Source organism: Fusarium keratoplasticum, chromosome 10, assembly GCF_025433545.1.
Source record: "Fusarium keratoplasticum isolate Fu6.1 chromosome 10, whole genome shotgun sequence".
Lineage (NCBI taxonomy): Eukaryota > Fungi > Ascomycota > Sordariomycetes > Hypocreales > Nectriaceae > Fusarium > Fusarium keratoplasticum.
The window spans coordinates 94,342-114,398 of record NC_070538.1 but is presented as its reverse complement, the minus strand read 5'-3'; the positions used below and the strand labels follow the sequence as shown (position 1 = coordinate 114,398).

Genomic DNA, 20,057 nt, shown 5'->3' with positions numbered 1-20,057 from the left:
CCTATCTTAGAATTACGACAAGAGAAAAGATTATAAGGCTTTTAAGTGGCATAGCATATATATTATCGAGAATCCTATACGTGTCATTCTACCCGTTATTAATAATAATCAAATCAGTTCCAAGGTCATTGACAACTAAAAAATAGCCGGTTGGATCAAATGAGGGTTGCCTAGTGAGTACGAGGATATCAGCGACATATTTATGCTCTTTACTGCCGAGGAGAACTAGTCCATTACGGACAGTACTCTCTGGTCCGGGCAAGCCAAGTGTTCCACATAGACAGTGAGTCGTCGACTTCAATGCCTCGCTTGTGGCGAGTTAGGTGTTCCCAAGGATAAAGCGGTCGTACTGGGTTTATGTGGGTAGAGTATTAGGCGCATTTCCTCGAATGATTTGATATTGAGTGTAAACAAGTTTTATAGATAGGTGAGACAGCTACTACACAACAAAGTGCAATGAGTGTGTACTACATACTTGGGGTGAAAACCTGAAGATCGTGTTGCGAGTCGTGATGATAGGATGACGATTGGGGAAAGGGTCATTTGCTAGTTGGGGGAAAGAGTGACGCAGTCCTGATCCGTCTCTCCTTGACATATGATGAAGTGTCTCACAGGCCTTGTCATCGCATATGTCGCTCCAGTACATCATCGTTCAACCAAGCCACGGATTCCCATTGACGATAAAGCGTTACTTCGAAAGTCACCCAGGACATTCCCAAAGGTATGTTGTGTTTAGAACATCTGGCGCTAGGTATGCTCCACGGCAAGCGGCGTTAGAATAGTAGTTATCATGCTGAGCAGGTTATTCTTTCTTCATACCTAGTTGTGGGAACCCCGAGCAGGATGCATTTCTAGATTCGAATCAACCAGATGTATAATGCTTTCTGTGTTTGCACGCAGAAACCCATGCCGGGAGGAAATTTGGCTACCCGATCCGCACCAATCTTTCGAGAAGGCTTTTCGGCTTGGCTCAGCAGAGGCTTTGATTCAGCGGTTTCCAAAGCTTTCTGGTGCACGCGGCGAATATCGAATAAGCTGCTTACTGGACGGCTAAGAGGTTCACCGTCAATGTGAATGGCCTTCACTCCGCCTCTAGTGATGCGAATATCAGTGACTTTCACTGAGATATAGCGAGTTTGATGGTGCGCTTTATCCATTTTGACACTGTATGGGTCATTAATTTTCCAGTCCCAGGCCATTGTGAAGGAGGAAGATGTCTGTGGTCTTGAGTGTACATAGATCTTGGTGTAAGTGCGCATTGGAAGCGTCAATAGATAAATCCATGGCTGGTGTTAGGGGGGGTGCCAAACCTGAACGCCTGTCGTGCGGGGCGATGGGGCGACCAGGCGCCGAAACTGAACCCCAGTGACATCCGAAACACTCAAAGGGTTGTTTAATGAGCTTGAGGCCCGGGAGGGGGGGGTTGTTTCCGGTATATGGAGATAAGCCCAGTGGGTGAATGAAGATGCAATCGACGCAGATCACGACCGCCTCAAACCAAGCCTGCTCCCAACACAATCAGCACTCCATCAGATAGCATCATCCTCCTGCCAAGCAAAACTCTACTCTTTGCTTTGAAATTACAACAGGAAAAAAGATTGTAAGGCTTTTGGGTGATATTTAAGGCTAGCGGAATAAGTAAGAGTATAGGGGACCTTTGGGTGTCTTGATTGGCTCCTTGTCTCCATGCCAGTTACTCTAGTATTGATGAGATCGACCGTCGATATTGCCATACACAGTGCCAAGGTTGGCATAACAGGCGCGAAAACTCAGAGATAAGGTGGTGATAAATGTTTTATGGCTTAGAGATAAACTATATGGTCTAATATATTGCTGCCATTCCTCCTAAAAACTTGCCGCCTCTTCCATCGATACGTATAATATCAGGCAATTTGTTTAACAAACTGGGGTCCTGAACCTTTCTCGCCAAAAATAGAGGCACGAATCTGAGCAACCCTCCTGTTCTGAAGGGTGCCATCCTTATCCCGTCTTAGGGCAACCAGGCCAAAGCCCTCATTCTGATTTCCAGCGAAGATATATTCCCCATCCTGACTGAAGCTTATCATTCGGGGGACAATACCGCCAGTAGAAGTTGTACGGGCGTAGGTTAACTGAGGGAAGCTACAGTTCGACTGACAGAGCCTGAACTGTGTCACGGTGTCAATCCGCATTCCCGTCAATCGGTTTGAGATATAAAGGTCCTTGTTGTCAGGGGAAAGGATAATAGCGCTTGAAGCTGTAGTAAGATCATCTTTCGGAGGGAATTTTGGACCGAACGCCGGGATGTCCTGGACTTGTTGAAGAGAGAGACGGTCGGTGTCGTAAGTCACCGAGTAGACAAGGACTTGGTTACTAAGTTCGCAGATAATAATATAGTGAGTAGCTTTGGCTGAGCCCTGAGGATAAAAGACGCCATGGCGAGGGCCACAGCCGCTGGGTTTAGCGTATATATTATCGATAATCTCATACCTGTCATCCCGTCCGTCAATGATAATAATCGAATCAGTTCCAAGGTCATTGACAACTAAAAAACTGCCTGTTGGATCAAAGGTTGCCTGGTGGGGATGAGGAGCGCTTTGACGTTCCGCATTCGGGCCTAACTTGCCCGGAGATCTTATAGTCTTTAGTAGATCCAGGTTGCCGCCCTCAATATCCCAGACGTCGATAGTGCCGGCGCCATAGGCAGAGCCAATAAGACGGGTCTTGTCGGCATTAAACTGGAGGTGCACAACGCCAGAACTAGCTTGACTCTCTCTCTTTAGCTCAAGCGTATTGTTTTGGAGGTCCAGGTCGAAAACACGGAGGGTAGTCGAGGACGCGTCAGCGGCATAGAGTCTGTTTGGTGGCATGAAAGTCATCCATGAGGGGGTGCCGGGAACCTTCTTCATTAAGGTTATAAACCACATGTTGATGCTTGGGAAGAAATCGGCGACATAGATATGCTCTACACTGCCGAGGAGAACGCGGGCAGCAGGCGGGTTCGAGGCGCGACGACTGGGCTGGATTGTAGCTGAGGTCACGGCTATGAGGAGCGCAGCAAGGCCAAACGTGATAAGCTTCATGGTGGCAGTGGCGGGCCCAGTGACAGAGTGAGAGGTGGTTTGATTTGGGTCTAAGCGCGCGGGAGTGTCTGTAGATAAAGCCATGACCGATATCAGGGGGGTGCTAAACCTGAACGCCTGGCGACGGGGCGCCAGGGAGGCCGAAACCGAACCCCAGCAACACTTGGCATTGTATCAACTGAACAGATCCAGTAGAAACCACGGGACCCAAAACGTCAATTTCTGTTCATTGGCTGGCTGCAGATATGTGAGGCAGGCCAGGGTGGATAGAAAGACAGCCACTAGGGGCCAATAACAGGCCAGATATTGAGTCGATACAATATCTGTTTACTGAGCTTGGATCCTGGGGTGTTTGTTTCCGGTACATGAGCATGAACCTAGACCAAGCGACAGAACAAAGGCAGAAATAGCTATTTATCACGCAAAGAATAGAGATTAAGCTGTTACGTTATAAATTGGGGCAATGAGGTTGTCATAGGCATATGGCAAGTGAGGTCACCTCTCAACCTTCGTATCAGCCTCGCTCTCTGTAATACCAATCTCTGCGCTCTTGTGAAGAGAATAAACACGTAAACCAACGACGCAAGTCGGATTCCAACGATGGCTTAGACACTTTCGGCGAAGAGAGTCAAGACTGGAATCTTCGCTTGCGGTCTTACCGCCGTTTGTTTCCGATCCGCCGACTATGTCACGCTCAAAGCCATCAGCTACGCGTTCTACTCGTATATGGCGGCTTGAACTGCTATTGCCTGCCTAATTCCTCTTTAGCAATGCCTTTTTTCATATAAGAAGTCTAGCTTACCTGCTTTATCACTTCGCTTTCTTGTATTTCTTGCTGCTCCCGTCTTTTCTTTGAATCCCTCGCTCTTTCGTTCCCGCGCTTCTCAGGGGGGTTATCTTCGCTTATAATCCCCTCCTTAGCATGGCTAAGGTCATATCTCAAACCTATTTGGCGCAACTTTTGAGGGTTCTTGCCTTCGGCCAACTTGATCATCTCCTCTACGCAAGGAAGTTCACTCGCCTCGGCAAGAATCTTTGGAATGGCTTCATAAATCCCCGGCTCAAGCACCATTTCGCAACTGACTGATCGTCTGTCGCCATGGTTGGTTGGAGAAACTTGGCAAAGCTTTTTCTGGGAGGTAACTGCTCTTAATAGGAAGTGGAGAGTAAAGTCATATTGCCCTTGAAAGCCGTGAAAATACCGATCGTCCAGCTGTGAGGTGTTAGGCCATTACTCTAACTTGCAGAGGGAAGAAACCATACCTGCGACAAAGTAACCACCACCGTACTTTTCTCCTTGACCTCGATAATGAATCTTTTCTTAAGAAAACCGGGTAGCCATGGCACTTGGACGCTCATCCATTTCTGAACCATATTCCACTGGCTGTTGAAGAGACGAGTCCGATAGATATACTCGAAGTTTTCCAGTATATCATCATACATCATCCAGAAGGTTCCATTGTCACCAAACTCATGGCGAAGCTGCTTCATTGTGTAAGGATTCCACTCTTTGGAACCATCTGCCCAGGGACCATGCCATTCTCCAAGGCCATCCCCAGATCTTTGGCCCCAAGGGTTCCTATATGAACGTCAACCAGGCCAAGTTCGGGTAGGAAACCGGTAAGCGGACAAGCTCTCAAACATAGGGTCTGAGAGAACGAACCTAATTTTTATCAAATGAGTCACGCCGTCGTGCTCGTTCTTCATTTCAACGGCCTCTAGAATGGAGTAGGCATGACTCAATATAAGGCCATTATTGTGTTCCTCGCCAGCACCACTGGACAAGCCAAAAACAAACTCTCCGGACTGAGTACCAGAGGAGAGGAGCTCACGCCAAAGGCGTTCCTTGTGGAGAATACTGCTACTTGCGATAATGGTCGTGATACCGCCAGTGAGATCTTCCATTGCCAGACTAGCCCATCCTCCATCTAAGGCTTGGTAGTCACCATGAACTTTGGCAAACTAGCCCAGGAATTAGCTCAGCTTAAATGAAAAAAGACGCTCGATCCTCCTACCGCTTTCTCTAATAATGGAAGCCACGTCTCGTTTGGATCTCTGCATTTAGCAAAGAAGAGAGCCTTTGATCCATTCTGCTTCTGCCTTCTGTGAAGTTGGGCCTTCTCTCCCGTAGCGTCGTACATGCCTGCATCGAAATCCTGCTCAGCAAGATACAGGTTATCATCGACCACGGTTGAGATCCATTCTCCATCTTTACAGAAAACAAAACCGTACACACCAACCTCCTCATCTCGTGCTACACATATCTTCTCCATAAGATCATTCCGGTGAGCGATGGCCCCAAGTGCCGCCAGCCACCAGCAATCGCCATTCGCCCCCTGTTGGATATCTGAACCGGAAAATCCATTAACAGTGAAGCGTGGATTGTCAAAAATCCAAGAGATGCGATGGACTGACCCTGGAAGGGATATGTCATCGCCAGTGGCCCTGGCGAGATTGCGTGAGACCAGCGTTGGGGTGTACCCTGCAAAAGCCGATTTTTTAAAGCCCCGACTACTGCCATTATGTTCACAACTTTCCACGAGGCCGAACAGGCAGCTGTTGATGCCTGAATGAAAATCGGCCTCAATGTCGAAGTCAGGGTCGCTGAACTTGGAGTTGGCATGCTCACACTGTTCTACTATCGCGTGGATTTGAGCGCGGCATTGTTGAGCGGCTCTTTCGTAGCTTGGGGCAGTATCGAAGGGCTTGAGGTGACAGGTTTCGTCAACTAGAAGCCCATGATAGAGGCTTACTGGGAAAATTGAGGTGATTTTCCCTGGAGTCGTAGTGTGTGCTTTGGACCAAAAGTCGGCGATGCGAGCCTGTGGGTTGAGCGAACTATCTCTCCGCTGATTGGCCCTTGCCATCCCGGGGCTTGGTAGTTTTGAGTGCTTCATTTTGGTTTGGGGGGTTTGAGACAAGCGGAAGCCAGAGAGTTCTGGGCTTGAAGAGGTATGCAAACCTAGATACTTTCATGCGGTTGTCATCCTCAAATTTTGGCTTTTTCTCGCGCATGCGCGGAGTAGAGTATATCCGGACATCCCAGGGGCCGCTTTCGGCACCTCTCAAACACAGGGGTGCTGGTAAACATCATCAGGGGGCCTCCTTTCGGCACCCCCATCCTGACGGAGGCAGGCAGCCACCCATGCCACCGCTTCAGGCAATTTCGTCCCCATGAGTCTGTATCAACTTTACTAAAGCTTTACCAAGTCAAACGTATTCTCCCAGTGGAACATTATTCTGGAAGATAGTGTTACTTCCCCACATAGAATAACTACATACAGTGGGGTGCGGGTTCAGCGTCAGTAATCTGTCATTGCAATTTTACTAAGAAAAGCCAAAAGTGGGTCGACTGTGGCGCATGCACAGTGCACCTTCAGCCCTACTGTGACCCCTGTCCTCTTCTGACAGTAACAGCATCTAAGTGCCTTGAAATTCAGGCATCAACAACTTACACCCAACTTCTGGCCGCTTACTCCTTGGAACATCAGCCTTAATTATCCTTATTCCAGCGTCTGATTCTGATCAAACTCTACATTTACTCAACGATTACGCATGCATATCCTATGAATGAGCACGCGAAAATGCTGATTAATTACTGGGGCGGCCCGCGCGGCGTGTACTCTAGGGAATACTGTATAGACCCTTAGGTAGAAATAGACATCATTCAGGGCCTATACTCCTGTGGGATCTCTACTTGCGAAAGCGCCCGACCTTCCCATTCACCTTCCCGTGTATAGCCTCCTATACCGATCTATGCCGTGGTTCCCCTTCTTCCCCCGATCCGCCGACTTGCGCGACCGCCAAAGATTGAACTGACTCCACGAGAGACGGTAGTTGTTGTAACGCCTCCTGCGTTGAGGCGAGGGACGCCATACTCTGCATGGTATCCGGATGGTTTTCTCCAAGTACATGCCGGCGAAGTTCCAAGGCGGTTTGATGAAGGTGGAGGGCTTCATCATATCGGCCCTGCCCATGGTACGTCGCCGCGAGATCCGCCATGCTGTCGATCGTATCTGGATGCTTCTCCCCAAGCACATCTCGTCGGAGATCCAATACTTTCACCGCGATCTCTTCATCCTCGTCATACCGGCCCTGCGCATAGTACGTCGTCGCGAGTGACGCCATGCTGCTGATCGTATCGGGATGTTTCTCCCCAAGCACATCTCGTCGGAGTTCCAACACTTCAAAGTAAATACCTTCAGCCTCGTCATATCGGCCCTGTGTATGGTACGTTGTCGCGAGTTCCGCCATGCTCCAGATCGTATCTGGATGCTTCTCCCCAAGCACATCTCGTCGGAGATCTAGTACTTTGGCCACGATCTCTGTAGCCTCGTTATGTCGGCCCTGCGCATGGTACGTCGCCGCGAGGTCCGCCATGCTCCAGATCGTATCTGGATGCTTCTCCCTAAGCACATCTCGTCGGAGATCCAATACTTTCACCGCGATCTCTTCATCCTCGTCATACCGGCCCTGCGCATAGTACGTCGTCGCGAGTGACGCCATGCTGCTGATCGTATCGGGATGTTTCTCCCCAAGCACATCTCGTCGGAGTTCTAGTGCTTCATCCTTCAACTTTTCGGCCTCGTCATATCGGCCCTGCGCATGGTACGTCGACGCGAGGTCCGCCATGCTCCTGATCGTATCAGGATGCTTCTCCCAAAGCACATCTCGTCGGAGATCCAGTGCTTCATCCTTCAGCTTTTCAGCCTCATCATATCGGCCCTGCTGATGGTACGTCGACGCGAGTGACGCCATGCTGCTGATCGTATCTGGATGCTTCTCCCCAAGCACATCTCGTCGGAGATCCAGTACTTTGACCGAGATCTCTTCATCCTCGTCATATCGGCCCTGCGCATGGTACGTCGCCGCGAGGTCCGCCATACTCCCAATCGTATCAGGATGCTTCTCCCCAAGCACATCTCGTCGGAGATCCAGTGTTTCATCCTTCAGCTTTTCAGCCTCATCATATCGACCCTGCTGATGGTACGTCGACGCGAGTGACGCCATGCTCTCGATCGTATCTGGATGCTTCTCCCCAAGCACCTCTCGTCGGAGATCCAGTGCTTCATCCTTCAACTTTTCAGCCTCATCATATCGACCCTGCGCATGGTACGTCGTCGCGAGTTCCGCCATGCTCTCGATCGTATTTGGATGCTTCTCCCTAAGCACATCTCGTCGGAGATCCAGTACTTTGACCGAGATCTCTTCATCCTCGTCATATCGACCCTGCGCATGGTACGTCGCCGCGAGTTCCGCCATGCTCCTGATCGTATCTGGATGCTTCTCCCCAAGCACATCTCGTCGGAGATCCAGTGCTTCATCCTTTAGCTTTTCAGCCTCATCATATCGGCCCTGCTGATGGTACGTCGACGCGAGTGACGCCATGCTCCTGATCGTATCAGGATGCTTCTCCCCAAGCACATCTCGTCGGAGATCCAACGCCCGACCGTCTACCGGCTCCTTCTCCCTCCATCGTCCTCGTTCATATAGAAAATGCGATACTCTCTGAAGTAAAGCCGACGTCTCAATCTCAGTCCCGCTCACCTCCGCCCACTCTCCTACCCGTATGGCATGCGTCATGTACTGCTCGCATCGCCCCCACGAAGTCGGTTCCGATGGCGGAAAAAGGCCGTCTACTACCTGCAGAGCCATCCCGGAATAATATGCTTCACCCTTCTCCGGTTTATTCAGCCCGCTCTTTACCCCGGGCGCCTTGCCCACGGTCGTCTTCATCGGGCCTCTTACCCCCAGCCCATATCGAATAGCTTCTTGCATAAGCTTATGCATCTCGTAGCTCCGCCCGCTATCCTCCGTCTGACGCAGGCTAAGAAAAGAAAACTCTTTTAGTCGCGTGGCCGCTTCCAAGACCTTAAGCTCCGTCGCATATCTCGTGGACGTCTCTCCGCCAATGTTGTAAGTAGTGCATCGACTGGCAGCGGCCGTCATCAGTTCGTGCGGTATGTCTTGACTGTCTACATACGCAATCACGTGTAGTATTCGGTACGACATCTCGCTCTCCACCCGGATCCGCTCCGTCGAGATCCTCCACGTCTCAAGCACACTGTTCGATACCTCCGGCCGTCGATGTCGGTCCGCGTCGCTTATCTTCAGCACTTCCCATCGAGTCTGACCTTGCCTCAGGAGAGCCAGGTATTGCTCAGCCGTCATCGACATGCGTCGCATGTATGCCCCGGCTTGCGAGATCGCCAGCGGTAGGCATTGCAGCTCTTCTAGGAGAGCGTTCGCTCCTGCCCCCCCTGATACCTCACCCACAATCGGCGGCTCGTCTCGAACTCTTGCCAGGAGTATCGTCGCCTCGTCCATCGCCATAGATCGCACCTCAATGCCACAACGCGGTCCGACAAGCGTACCGGCGATATGTGCGTCTCGGCTCGTCCATAGGACCGTCCCTTGCGACGCGCAAGGAATGTATTTCCGTAGGCTCTGGTTCTCCTTCGTCCCGTCTCCTTTTTCTTGCCGACCGACCCCAAATAACTTCAGGTCATCAGCATTATCAAAGACCATTAGCCATTTCCGCTGCGCTTCGATCCCATCGCGCACCGCATCGAGCAGATCTGGCCCATCAAGCCGCTCGTCGACCCCAAGCTTCTTTCCGATCGTCTTATAATCAGATGTGAAAGTCGCTTCGTTGTCTGTATGCACCCAGAAGATGGGGCATTCATCGTCCGCGTCGCATCGTCGATACGCATAGTCGAGCGCAATCTGCGTCTTACTGAGTTCATTCATCTATCAGCACTTTCGTGATACCACGTCATTCCGAAAGTGGAGACTTACCCTGATCCCCCTAGGCCCCAGAGCGCGGCGCTATGGGATCCCGGCGTTGGCGGCAAAAGCTTGTCTAGTCTGTCGATGAGATCCCCGCGACGGACTAGATCCTCGTTGCGGGGATATGGGATGACGCGGACGACTCCGGCGCGGGCCGGTGGGTGGGGGAGACCATAGTAAATATTCCCTTGAACGTTTCCCTGGTTGATGAAGTTGCGGTCCCGGAAGTGGCTATGGCTGGCCTCGCGCTGTTCGTGTGCCGGATGCGCCGACATCCTAATTTCGGCTCAATTAAGATCAATTAAAGGAACCTTTTCAGGACGGGTCTAGCCTTGGTTGCACATACAGAAAGCTGAAAGATCAACGCTATTCACTTCAGCCGCTCACGTGATTAGATGTCAACTCATCATCCTTGATCTTCTTTACCCTGTGTCCATGGCGCGATACCGCATGCAACTCTCCTACCCAATAGATCTTCAGCTTGTATCCATATCAACGACAAAAAGTGCTCAAGACCTCTGCCCTTCTGTTCTTTTTTCCCAAGATTCCGCATCGCTGTTGTCTTTAACCAAGATTTAAACACTCCACATTGCTAGTAAGCCTATGGTCACGTGTATTTAGGCAGCCGTGAAGGAAACGCGTCCTTTGTCCTTTGTCCATTGTTGGCAATGGCCTGCCCACCACCTCATTGCCCTTCGTCTGGCCCGTCTTGCTTCCTCGTTCTCTCACTGCTAGCCGTCGCGACGAATTCGCCTCCTGCACGTCGCCTCTCGCCTGGCATGTATACGCCCGATCACGATCCTCGCCACGCCAACGATAGCCCCCTCTACCTTGATGACGAGCTTGAACTCGACTATGGAACCCCACAACTCCCGACTTGTGATACTCCTTGTGCTAGGGGGAGTCCGTTTCAAGACAGCTGCCTACCGTTGCTTCAACTAAATAACTGGGATCCGGCCTTTCGAGACGATGAACTTGATCCAACGTGTATTCACTACGATATCGAGTGGAAGCTTCAACTCAAAAAGGGCAGGCTGTCCAAGCTGGTCGAGATTACAGAAGAGAACCTTACTCTTGCTCCCGGTGCCTACTGGGACAAGTTTCTGAGCGCCGAGTTAGCGGCGACCGTGAAGGACAAGCTCCCCGAGCCGAGATACGAACCCGACGAGACCACCGTTGTTGTGAGCGTAGAGAAACGTAGCGAACGTAACATGAGAAAGCGATTTAATGGCCTCATCGTCGACTGGAAGACGGTAGAAGATAAATTGAGAAGCTGGGCCCCTCTTTTCCGCGAAGGTAACAAGCTAAGGATTTACATTTCCTTCGTTTACAAAGAGATCATCCAGCCAACAGCCGTGGCTACACGGAGTCGCGGTCGTGGGGCTACGGGCCGGCAGCTCATCGCCAGAGACCAGCTGCTTGCCGATCAGGAAGAGACGACCGGCTCTCGTCCAATATGGAAAGAGGTATACGAGCTTCTGCACTGCACAGGGGTTCCATGTGTAAACTCGCAATTTTATTGCTGGCGTGATCCAGAGAGCAAGAAACATTACAAACTTGACACTAGCATTCTGGGGATGCTCGTTGACTTTGCTGAGGAAGGAAATCTTCTGAGGACACACGATGACGTACCTGAGAATATTCGACAGGTGATCTATAAGCACGAAGAGGAGAGTTCGGAGCGAAGGAAACTGAAGCGAAAGAGATCTGATAGTTCGCCTCCAATCAATATCCACGTCACCTGTCCTGGATATCCCGGCCAGCATTCAGGGGATATTTTTGCTAGGCCCAATGTAGAAGCGCGAGGAGAAGCGCAGGAGTCGGTGCTGCTCTCTCGGAATCGACCAGTTGACCTTGTAATTCCCATGCGGAGAAATAAGGCTCTGGAAAAATACCACGAATGGCAACAGGATCAAGTGGACAGCCCGCGTTGGCAGCAGAGCATTCAACATGCCTACGAAATCACAAGGGAGGCATGTCTCGATCTCAAGCATGTCCATACCAAAGTCGGTATCGAGTTTTACACCGACAAAGGAGTCCAGTTGGGCGTTGCGCTATCGTTCATCAACGATGTTCCACGTTGGGTTGAAGAAGCTTTAGGGTAGTAGAGTGATGGAATGCTTCGTGTGCCTTACAACTTGTTTCTTTCTAGCTGCAAATACAGACAGTTTCTATTGCCTCTCTGGAGGTTGCTCAACTGCGAGCCCTGCATTACGAAAGTGACCCTCAGCGCTGGCCTGCCGTTCGCCAACAGCTTGAACGCACGACTTGACGTACGCCCCAAAGTCTTTCTGGATCAGGTCGATGTGTTCATCCCACCGTAGTTTCACACAAGCCTTCATCTCGGCAAAGTACTCTTCAATCGGGTTCATGTCGGGAGTGTAGGGTGCTGTCATCTCCACTTTCACGCCAGCCTCGTCACACATCTGCTTGATCTTGTCTGAACAGTGAATGCTAGCGTTGTCCATGACAAGCACAGATTCCGGTTCTGGCCATCTGCCACAGTGATGTAGCAGCTGCTCGATAAAGTCTACAAAGGTCGCAGTATCCGTCGATCCGCGATAGACGCGCGAAAGCTTGATGCCCCTCTGTGTGTAAGCAGCCAGAACCTGGTACCTCTCCTCTCGTTGAAAGCGAGCGATCTGCATGGGCGGTACGCCCTTGGGAGCCCACCCCTTTCGTCGAACGCCGATGCTTTTATCCAAGCCAGATTCATCGAGAAAGATTAGATGATACGATCGATAGCCGCCTAACTTTAGTCTGTAATGATAGTAATGGCGCAGTTGCGGGTTGCGCTGTCTCGCCACGCGGCGTGTATTCTTACGAGTCCACTGCAAGGCCTGCAGGGTTCTTGTGATGCGCGTGGGCGACACGTCTACGTCGAAGCGCTTTCGGAGGAAAGCAACCATCTCACGTCTCAGCATTTCCGGCTTTCTGACCAGCTCTCTGCAAAGTGCATCTCGCATAAGAGGGGTTATTTTGGGATCGGGGCCGGCACGGTTTGGAGGAGCCGCTGCCGTACCGAATCGTCGTATGGCCGATCGTGTTCGATAAACGGTGCGTTCGGTGCAAGGGATTAGTTTGGCGATTTCACTTATCGAGCGCCCTTCGAGCAGCATTGTGCGGATTCTATCCTTCTTTTCTGGAGTGAGTCGAGGGGCCATTTCATACCGTACCAGGTGATGAGGCCGGTTGTGGTTCCTAGACGTTGGAGACGAGAGAAAGGGAAAGCAAGGAGGAAAGCAAAGAGGTGGGCGGTCATAGAAGATCCTGCCTTGTCTGAGGTATGTAAGCCTGAGATGTAAGGCCACCTGCTACTGCTCTTTGGGCGAAGACACCAAGACGCCACGGTGTCAGGATGACAGGTCCAAACCCCCACTCGCCACACACAGTACTTCAGCCACGCTTAGTCTGTTTTGGGTAGAATCACCACATTAAGGGTATGGCATATGCTCCTGACGACGAAACCCATGGCCTGATCGCGTGATCAACTACGGATCTCAAGGAACTGTCGAATCAGACCCATTACATAGGTCCAAATGTTAGGTTTCCTCCCACATCACCCTGATTGATCCAAGCGCCGTCTCCGAATGAATTGCCCGCAATACTACGTCCATTCGAATGGCGTTGATCTGCCCGCACGTCAGCCTGGAAAATCATGGAAAGAAGACCAGGTTGTACCGTTCGTCTGGGTCGAATCTCGGTCTCCATCATGGACTGCGTATCGTCCCAGGATGGCTTTCGCCACAGATGCAGCAGTAGCTGCGGCAAATTCTTGCCAGGCTTTGTTCTTGTGGCTATCTGCATAGTCGCAGATGCCCTTGACAACGACGCACGGAACTTCATCCCACGCCCCTGCGCCTTCCATCTCAAACGCGATGAGGTCGTGCTTGACGGCGATGCGATCTCGATCCTCCCCACTCTTCATGACTGTGTTACCGGACCCCATTCGACCGATAAAAATCTCTGGGCTAAAGTCTCCACCTTGGACAAGATTCTCAGAACGATCTCTCACAACCTCACTGGTGGAATCACATCCAGCCTCGACACACGAAGCTTTAGAAGGTGACTCGCAGAAGACGTCAGTGTCATCAGCACACACGCTACACCCATTCCCATGTCTGTGTGTATATGTCGGAGGATACAATTTATCTTCCTTCGTTCCAGGATATTGGTAATTAGCTCGGCGTCGTTTTTTCTTAGCGGCTTCCTGCAAATGCTTCAGGTGTTTTGAAGCCTCGATCTGCAGCCGCTCTCTCATGAGCTCTGTTTCAAAGACTACAAGCAGGCTTCGGATGTCCTTGTTGGCTCGTCCAAGACTGTCTTCGACTGTGTTCTTCACAGCAAAATATCCAGGATATTGCCTGCCGTAATCGTATTGGATGATAGTCTTACTCACTACAGTATCGCCCAGAAATGCATCGAAATTAGCGATGCGGGGGACACCACCACAGATGCCGACGAGGATGGCAAGCTTTAGACCAGTATAGCTCGATCGCAAACTGGCAGTTGCAGCCGCTGCGCTGTTGGTGCCCATGTTTGGAAGAACAGCCAGAACAACGTGGTGGTCTCCGATACGACCAGTGATGTAAGTATTCGTGTCGCCATCTGCTCGGCCGTAAGGGTCACCTTCCTCGTCCCAAAACTGATCGAACAGCAAGGTGACGGCATCAGCCTCGTGAGGCAGAGCGCACACTATGGCAACTCGAAAGCTTTTGCGGTCGGCAGGTGGTTGTGGGGAAGCCATCGTGTGGGTTGTGATTGTACTGCGAGAGAGGGACGAAGCCTGAGACAGACACAGTCGAGGGGTTTGTGTTGCTGCCTTGCGTTATCACGTGGGGAGCTGAGGCTGGGTCGGCATTTCTTCCCACCGCCACAGTTTGGGCTACATTCATGTTCAGCAGGTCTCAAATGAATCACTGACATGATGTCAGCGCATTCGGGACACGAACAGCGTGACATCAGTCACAGCCATTTCCGCGACCGCAACTTCATCAACCAGGGAAACGTTCAAGGGAATATTTACTACGGCCTGCCCCACCCGCCGGCCCGTGCCGAAGTCGTCCGCGTCATTCCATATCCTCGCAACGAGGATCTGGTCCATCGCGGGGATCTCATCGACAGGCTAGACAAGCTTTTGCCGCCAACGCTAGGATCCCATAGCGCCGCGCTCTGGGGCTTGGGAGGATCAGGGTAAGGTCTCCACTTTCGGCATCGCGAGGTGTCGCTCAATCACCTCTCGTACCAAGGAAGGTGCTAACGAACCAAAGTAAGACGCAGATTGCGCTCGACTATGCGTATCGACGATGCGACGCGGACGATGAATGCGGCGTCTTCTGGGTACATGCAGACAATGAAGCGACTTTTTTGGCCGATTATAAGACGATCGGGAAGAAGCTTGGGGTCGACGAGCGGCTTGATGGGCCAGATCTGCTCGATGCGGTGCGCGATGGGATCGAAGCGCAGCGGAAATGGCTAATGGTCTTTGATAATGCTGATGACCTGAAGTTGTTTGGAGTAAGACAAGAAAAAGGAGACGGGACGAAGGAGAACCAGAGCCTACGGAAATATGTCCCTTGCACATCGCAAGGGACGGTACTATGGACGAGTCGAGATGCGCACATCACCGGTACACTTGTCGGACCGCGCCAAGGTGTTGAGGTGCGATCTATGGCGATGGACGAGGCGACGACGCTCCTGGCAAGAGTCAGAGACGAGCCGCTGACTGCGGAGGAGGCATCGGGGGAGGTAGGAGCGAATGCTCTTCTGGAAGAGCTACAATGCCTGCCGCTAGCGATCTCGCAAGCTGGGGCATACATGCGGCGTATATCGATGACAGCCGAGCAATACCTGGCTCTCCTAAGGCAAGGCCAAACGCGGTGGGAAGTGCTGAAGATAAGCGATGCGGACCGACATCGACGGCCTGAGGTGTCGAACAGTGTGCTTGAGACGTGGAGGATCTCGACGGAGCGGATCCGGGTGGAGAGCGAGATGTCGTACCGGATACTGCACGTGATTGCGTATGTGGACAGTCAAGACATACCGCAAGAACTGATAGCAGCAGCCACTGGTCAGTACGACACTGATGACAAGAGCCTACCGATGCAAGTTACAGAGCTTGAGGTTCTGGAGGCGGTCACGCGATGGAAGGAGTTTTCTTTCCTTAGCCTACGCCAGAGCGAAGATGGCGAGCGGAGCTATGAGATGCATAAGCTCGTGCAAGAAGCTGTCCGATATGGGCTGGGGGTAAGAGGCCCGATGCAGACGACCGTGGGCAAGGCGCCACGGGCAGAGAGCGGGCCGAGCGAGCCAGAGAACGGTGAAGCATACTATTCTGGCATAGCTCTGCAGGTAGTAGATGGCCTTTTTCCGTCATCAGAACCGACTTCGTGGGCGCAATGCGAGCAGTACGTGACGCATGCCATACGAGTAGCAGAGTGGGCAGAGGTTAGTGGGACCGAGATCGACACAGTGACTCTACTTGCGAGAGTATCGTACTTTCTTTACGAGCGAGGGCGATGGAGAGAGAAGGAGCCGGTAGACAGTCGGGCATGGGGTCTCCGACGGAAGGTGCTTGGGGAGAAGCATCCAGATACGATCAGCAGCATGGCGTCACTCGCAACGACGTACCATGGGCAGGGCCGATATGATGAGGCGAAGAGATTTAAGGATGAAGCACTGGCTCTCCGACGAGAAGTGCTTGGGGAGAAGCATCCAGACACGATAAGGAGCATGGCAGGCCTCGCGGCGACGTACCATGCGCAGGGCCAATATGATGAGGCTGAAGAGATCGTGGTCAAAGTGTTGGATCTTCGACGAGAGGTGCTTGGGGAGAAGCATCCAGATACGATCAGGAGCATGGCGGACCTCGGGGCGACGTACCATGCACAGGACCGATATGACGAGGCTGAGAGATTAGAGGATAAAGTACTAGAACTTCGACGCGAGGTTCTGGGAGAGAAGCATCCAGATACGATCAGTAGCATGGCAGACCTCGCGACGACGTACCATCAGCAGGGCCGGTATGACGAGGCTGAAGAGATCGCAATCAAAGTGCTGGATCTCCGACGAGAGGTGCTTGGGGAGAAGCATCCAGATACGATCAGGAGCATGGCGGGCCTCGCGACGACGTACCATCAGCAGGGCCGGTATGACGAGGCTGAGAGATTTAAGGATGAAGCACTGGCTCTCCGACGAGAGGTGCTTAGAAATAAGCATCCGGATACGATCAAAGGCATGGCGTCACTCGCGACGACGTACTATATGCAGGGCCGATATGACAAGGCTGAGAGATTGATAGACGAAGCACTAGATCTCCTACGAGAGGTGCTTGGGGAAAAGCATCCAGATACGATCAGTAGTATGACGGAACTCGCGACGACGTACCATGCACAGGGCCGATATGACGAAGCTGAAGACATTTACCAAGAAGTACTGGAACTGCAACGAGAGGTGGTTGGGGAGAAGCATCTAGATACGATCAGGAGTATGGCGGACCTCGGGGCGACGTACCATCAGCAGGGCCGATATGACGAGGCTGAAGAGATCGTGGTCAAAGTGCTGGATCTCCGACGAGAGGTGCTTGGGGAGAAGCATCCAGATACGATCGAGAGCATGGCGGACCTCGGGGCGACATACTATGCGCAGGGCCGATATGACGAGGCTAAGCGGCTTCATCAAACCGCCTTGGAGCTTCGTCGGCATGTGCTTGGAGAAAGCCATCCGGATTGTCACGGGCCAGGGCCCATATCCTTGCGGCGCAGCCGCAAGACGTACTGAGCTCGTGCGCGCCAGGGATGGGAAATTGTCCCACAGCTCAGGGGCACTTGAGAACTTCTTTCTTTCTTCTTCATCTTTGATGTAAATAGCATCCTGGACTAGATAGCTGGAATACAGTTACTAGAGGCCGTTCACACGGATACAATGCAGAGCATGGCATACCTTGCCTCCACGCGGGAGGCGTTACAAAAACTACTATCTCTTACAGAATCAGTCCAGTCTTTGGCGGTCGCGCAAGCCGGCGAATCGGAGGAAGAAGGGGAAGCGCGGGGCATAGATCGGTATGGGAAGTTATTAATGGGAAGGTGAATGGGAAGGTCGGGCGCTTTCGCAAGTGGAGATCCCACGGGGGTATGGGCCCTAAATAATATCTATTTCTACCTAAGTGTCTATATAGTATTTCCCGTAGTAAACGCCGCGTGAGCCGCTATAGTAACTAATCAGCATTTTCGCGTGCTCGTTAATAGGATGTGTATGCGTAATCGTGGGGTGAATGTAGACTTGGCTAGAATTAGACACTGGAATAAGGATAATTAAGGCTGATGTTCCGAGGGGTAAGCGGCCAGAAGTTGGGTGTAAGTTATGTATTGATGCCTAAATTTTAAGACACTTAAGATTCTGTTACTGTCGGAAGAGGACAGGGGTGATGGTGGGGCTAGTGGTGCACTGTGCACTCGCCACAGTTGATCCACTTTTGGCTGTTGTCAGCAAAATTACAATGATAGATTACTGACGCTGAACCCGCACCCCACTGTAACTGTATCTACTAGTCAGATACGATGTCGATTCCTTTGCTTTTCACGGCGTCTATGCTTTCTTTTACTTGCGCCGACCGAGTTCTCAATACTCAAGGCATTCACACGAGCTTCTAGCTCATCGTATGTTGCCTTGAGCTTTGAAATCTGTGTATGGTAATAACGGCATCCATCCATCGCCTCGCCTCGCTCCTTCTCTAGCTTGGCAATAATAGCCCTTTGTCTTGTTGTCTCCCCATTACTGTCCTCCAGTTTGCGAGCCAGAGCACAGATGTCCTCTTCGCCGACAGCCATCCGTTGTTTCAGATATAAAACTTGAGCTCTCAGGGCCGTGATCTGGCCATGAGCGGTTGCGATACATTGTTGATATGCATCGGCTTGTTTCTCCTTCTCGCTGAGGTCTTTCTTTTGCTCTTCAACCTCGTCTCGGTACTGGTCAAGAAGCAGCTCGCTTAACTCCTTCTGCAACTTTTCCTTCTCGAGTGCTTTCTTGTGCTCATTGATCTCATCGTGGCATTGATTGAGGACCAGGTCACCCAGCTCTCTTTTGAACTTCTCACCCTCAAGTTCAGCATATATCTGTGACTTCTCAGTCACAATCTGGCTAAGGTCTCTTGTTAGGTTCTGGTAGTCCTCTTGTTGGCGCTGCAGTTCCCAGCGAATGTTACAGTTGTCTTGCGAAATTTGGTCGCACCGCTTCCGCAAGGATTTCTGACTTCTCCCAAGAGAAGCATTGTTTCGGAGGATTTGGTTAAATCGGTCCTTGAGCAACCTGTAGGCATTCGTGACGCCTACTGTATAGGCTTCGTTTGCGTATGTTGGAACACGGCCCGACTGCATGTTGTTTTGAGCCCTTTGGGCTTGTTAGTCAATGTCCAAGGTGGAGAATGGGGGTCATACGGAAAGGGCACTTATAATTCTGGAACAAATACTCGTAACGCGAACTTGGCAGAGAATACCTCAATGGCTATAACGGCGAAATACTTGAACATTTCACTCTAATATGTATGGCCCAGTGGAATTAGGGGGGTGCCGAAAAACGTGCCGCTGTATCAGGAGTCTGAAATCAGATACCCTGTTAGGTGGTGCCGAAAGTAGGTACCCTGAATAACCGACGATCATGGTCATGTTTTATAATGGTCTTCGTACACCTCTCATCTTAAAAGCACTAGTTACAGGCACCTTGCCCTCCCAGAACTTATGTCTTCTCTAGCTCTACCTACGATGGCGTCCGACAGTTCTGCCGTTGTGAGGCACCAACCACCATCTGTGGAGGATGAATTCGAAAATGATGGCCGGTCTACCAAGCTCAAGGCAGTGCCTTACGGCAGCCACTTGGAGGTTATCAAAGATGGAAATCTCCAGGATGCGATTGTTGCCGCCCGCCCAACTATCGTCAAATCATGGCTCGAGAATGAGTTAAGTAACGTTGGTCAGAAAGACCTGCTGTCCTGCAGAGAGAAACTGTGCACGGAAGAGCAGGTCAAAAAAATCAGCGCTGCAGTCTCCGAACAGATGACGGCGGGGAAACGGAAATCAACGGCAGCACTGGCCGAACAACTTGGTCAGCACAAAAAGGTTCTCGAGTTTTTCGTAGAGTATGCGCTCGATGAGCGACTCTACAAGCTAGAAGTTATAAAGCGAAGACAACGCGAAGAGGTAGAGCGTATTC

General features: G+C 51.4%; 6 protein-coding genes and 1 pseudogene across 7 annotated transcripts, besides 1 other annotated feature; 2 read left to right on the top strand and 5 right to left on the bottom strand.

The window, feature by feature from the left end:
- Positions 1–1,883: 1,883 nt before the first annotated feature.
- Positions 1,884–3,062, bottom strand: NCS57_01190100 (uncharacterized protein; the record flags this gene model as incomplete). Its single annotated transcript, XM_053061595.1, has 1 exon — positions 1,884–3,062. The coding sequence occupies one exon, from the start codon at positions 3,060–3,062 to the stop codon at positions 1,884–1,886; it is 1,179 nt and encodes a 392-aa protein (XP_052908123.1).
- Positions 3,063–3,778: 716 nt separating this feature from the next.
- NCS57_01190000 (Calpain catalytic domain-containing protein) lies at positions 3,779–5,959 on the bottom strand (the record flags this gene model as incomplete). The annotated part of the gene is made up of 5 exons (XM_053061594.1): positions 3,779–3,811; positions 3,865–4,275; positions 4,326–4,641; positions 4,693–5,024; positions 5,078–5,959. 5 exons carry the CDS (start codon positions 5,957–5,959, stop codon positions 3,779–3,781), a joined length of 1,974 nt encoding a protein of 657 aa, XP_052908122.1.
- An 847-nt stretch (positions 5,960–6,806) lies between these two features.
- On the bottom strand, positions 6,807–10,126 carry NCS57_01189900 (NB-ARC domain-containing protein; the record flags this gene model as incomplete). The annotated part of the gene is made up of 2 exons (XM_053061593.1): positions 6,807–9,798; positions 9,861–10,126. 2 exons carry the CDS (start codon positions 10,124–10,126, stop codon positions 6,807–6,809), a joined length of 3,258 nt encoding a protein of 1,085 aa, XP_052908121.1.
- Positions 10,127–10,519: 393 nt separating this feature from the next.
- Positions 10,520–11,956, top strand: NCS57_01189800 (uncharacterized protein; the record flags this gene model as incomplete). The annotated part of the gene is made up of 1 exon (XM_053061592.1): positions 10,520–11,956. One exon carries the CDS (start codon positions 10,520–10,522, stop codon positions 11,954–11,956), a length of 1,437 nt encoding a protein of 478 aa, XP_052908120.1.
- Positions 11,957–12,022: 66 nt separating this feature from the next.
- Positions 12,023–13,099, bottom strand: NCS57_01189700 (uncharacterized protein; the record flags this gene model as incomplete). The annotated part of the gene is made up of 1 exon (XM_053061591.1): positions 12,023–13,099. Exon 1 carries the CDS (start codon positions 13,013–13,015, stop codon positions 12,023–12,025), a length of 993 nt encoding a protein of 330 aa, XP_052908119.1. The 5' UTR covers positions 13,016–13,099.
- A 277-nt stretch (positions 13,100–13,376) lies between these two features.
- On the bottom strand, positions 13,377–14,637 carry NCS57_01189600 (annotated as a pseudogene). The gene is made up of 2 exons: positions 13,533–14,637; positions 13,377–13,483 (listed from the first exon to the last, which is right to left on the bottom strand).
- Positions 13,377–14,637: a sequence feature.
- Positions 14,638–14,778: 141 nt separating this feature from the next.
- NCS57_01189500 (NB-ARC domain-containing protein) lies at positions 14,779–17,630 on the top strand (the record flags this gene model as incomplete). The annotated part of the gene is made up of 2 exons (XM_053061590.1): positions 14,779–15,044; positions 15,122–17,630. The coding sequence occupies 2 exons, from the start codon at positions 14,779–14,781 to the stop codon at positions 17,628–17,630; spliced, it is 2,775 nt and encodes a 924-aa protein (XP_052908118.1).
- Between the last annotated feature and the right edge of the window lie 2,427 nt (positions 17,631–20,057).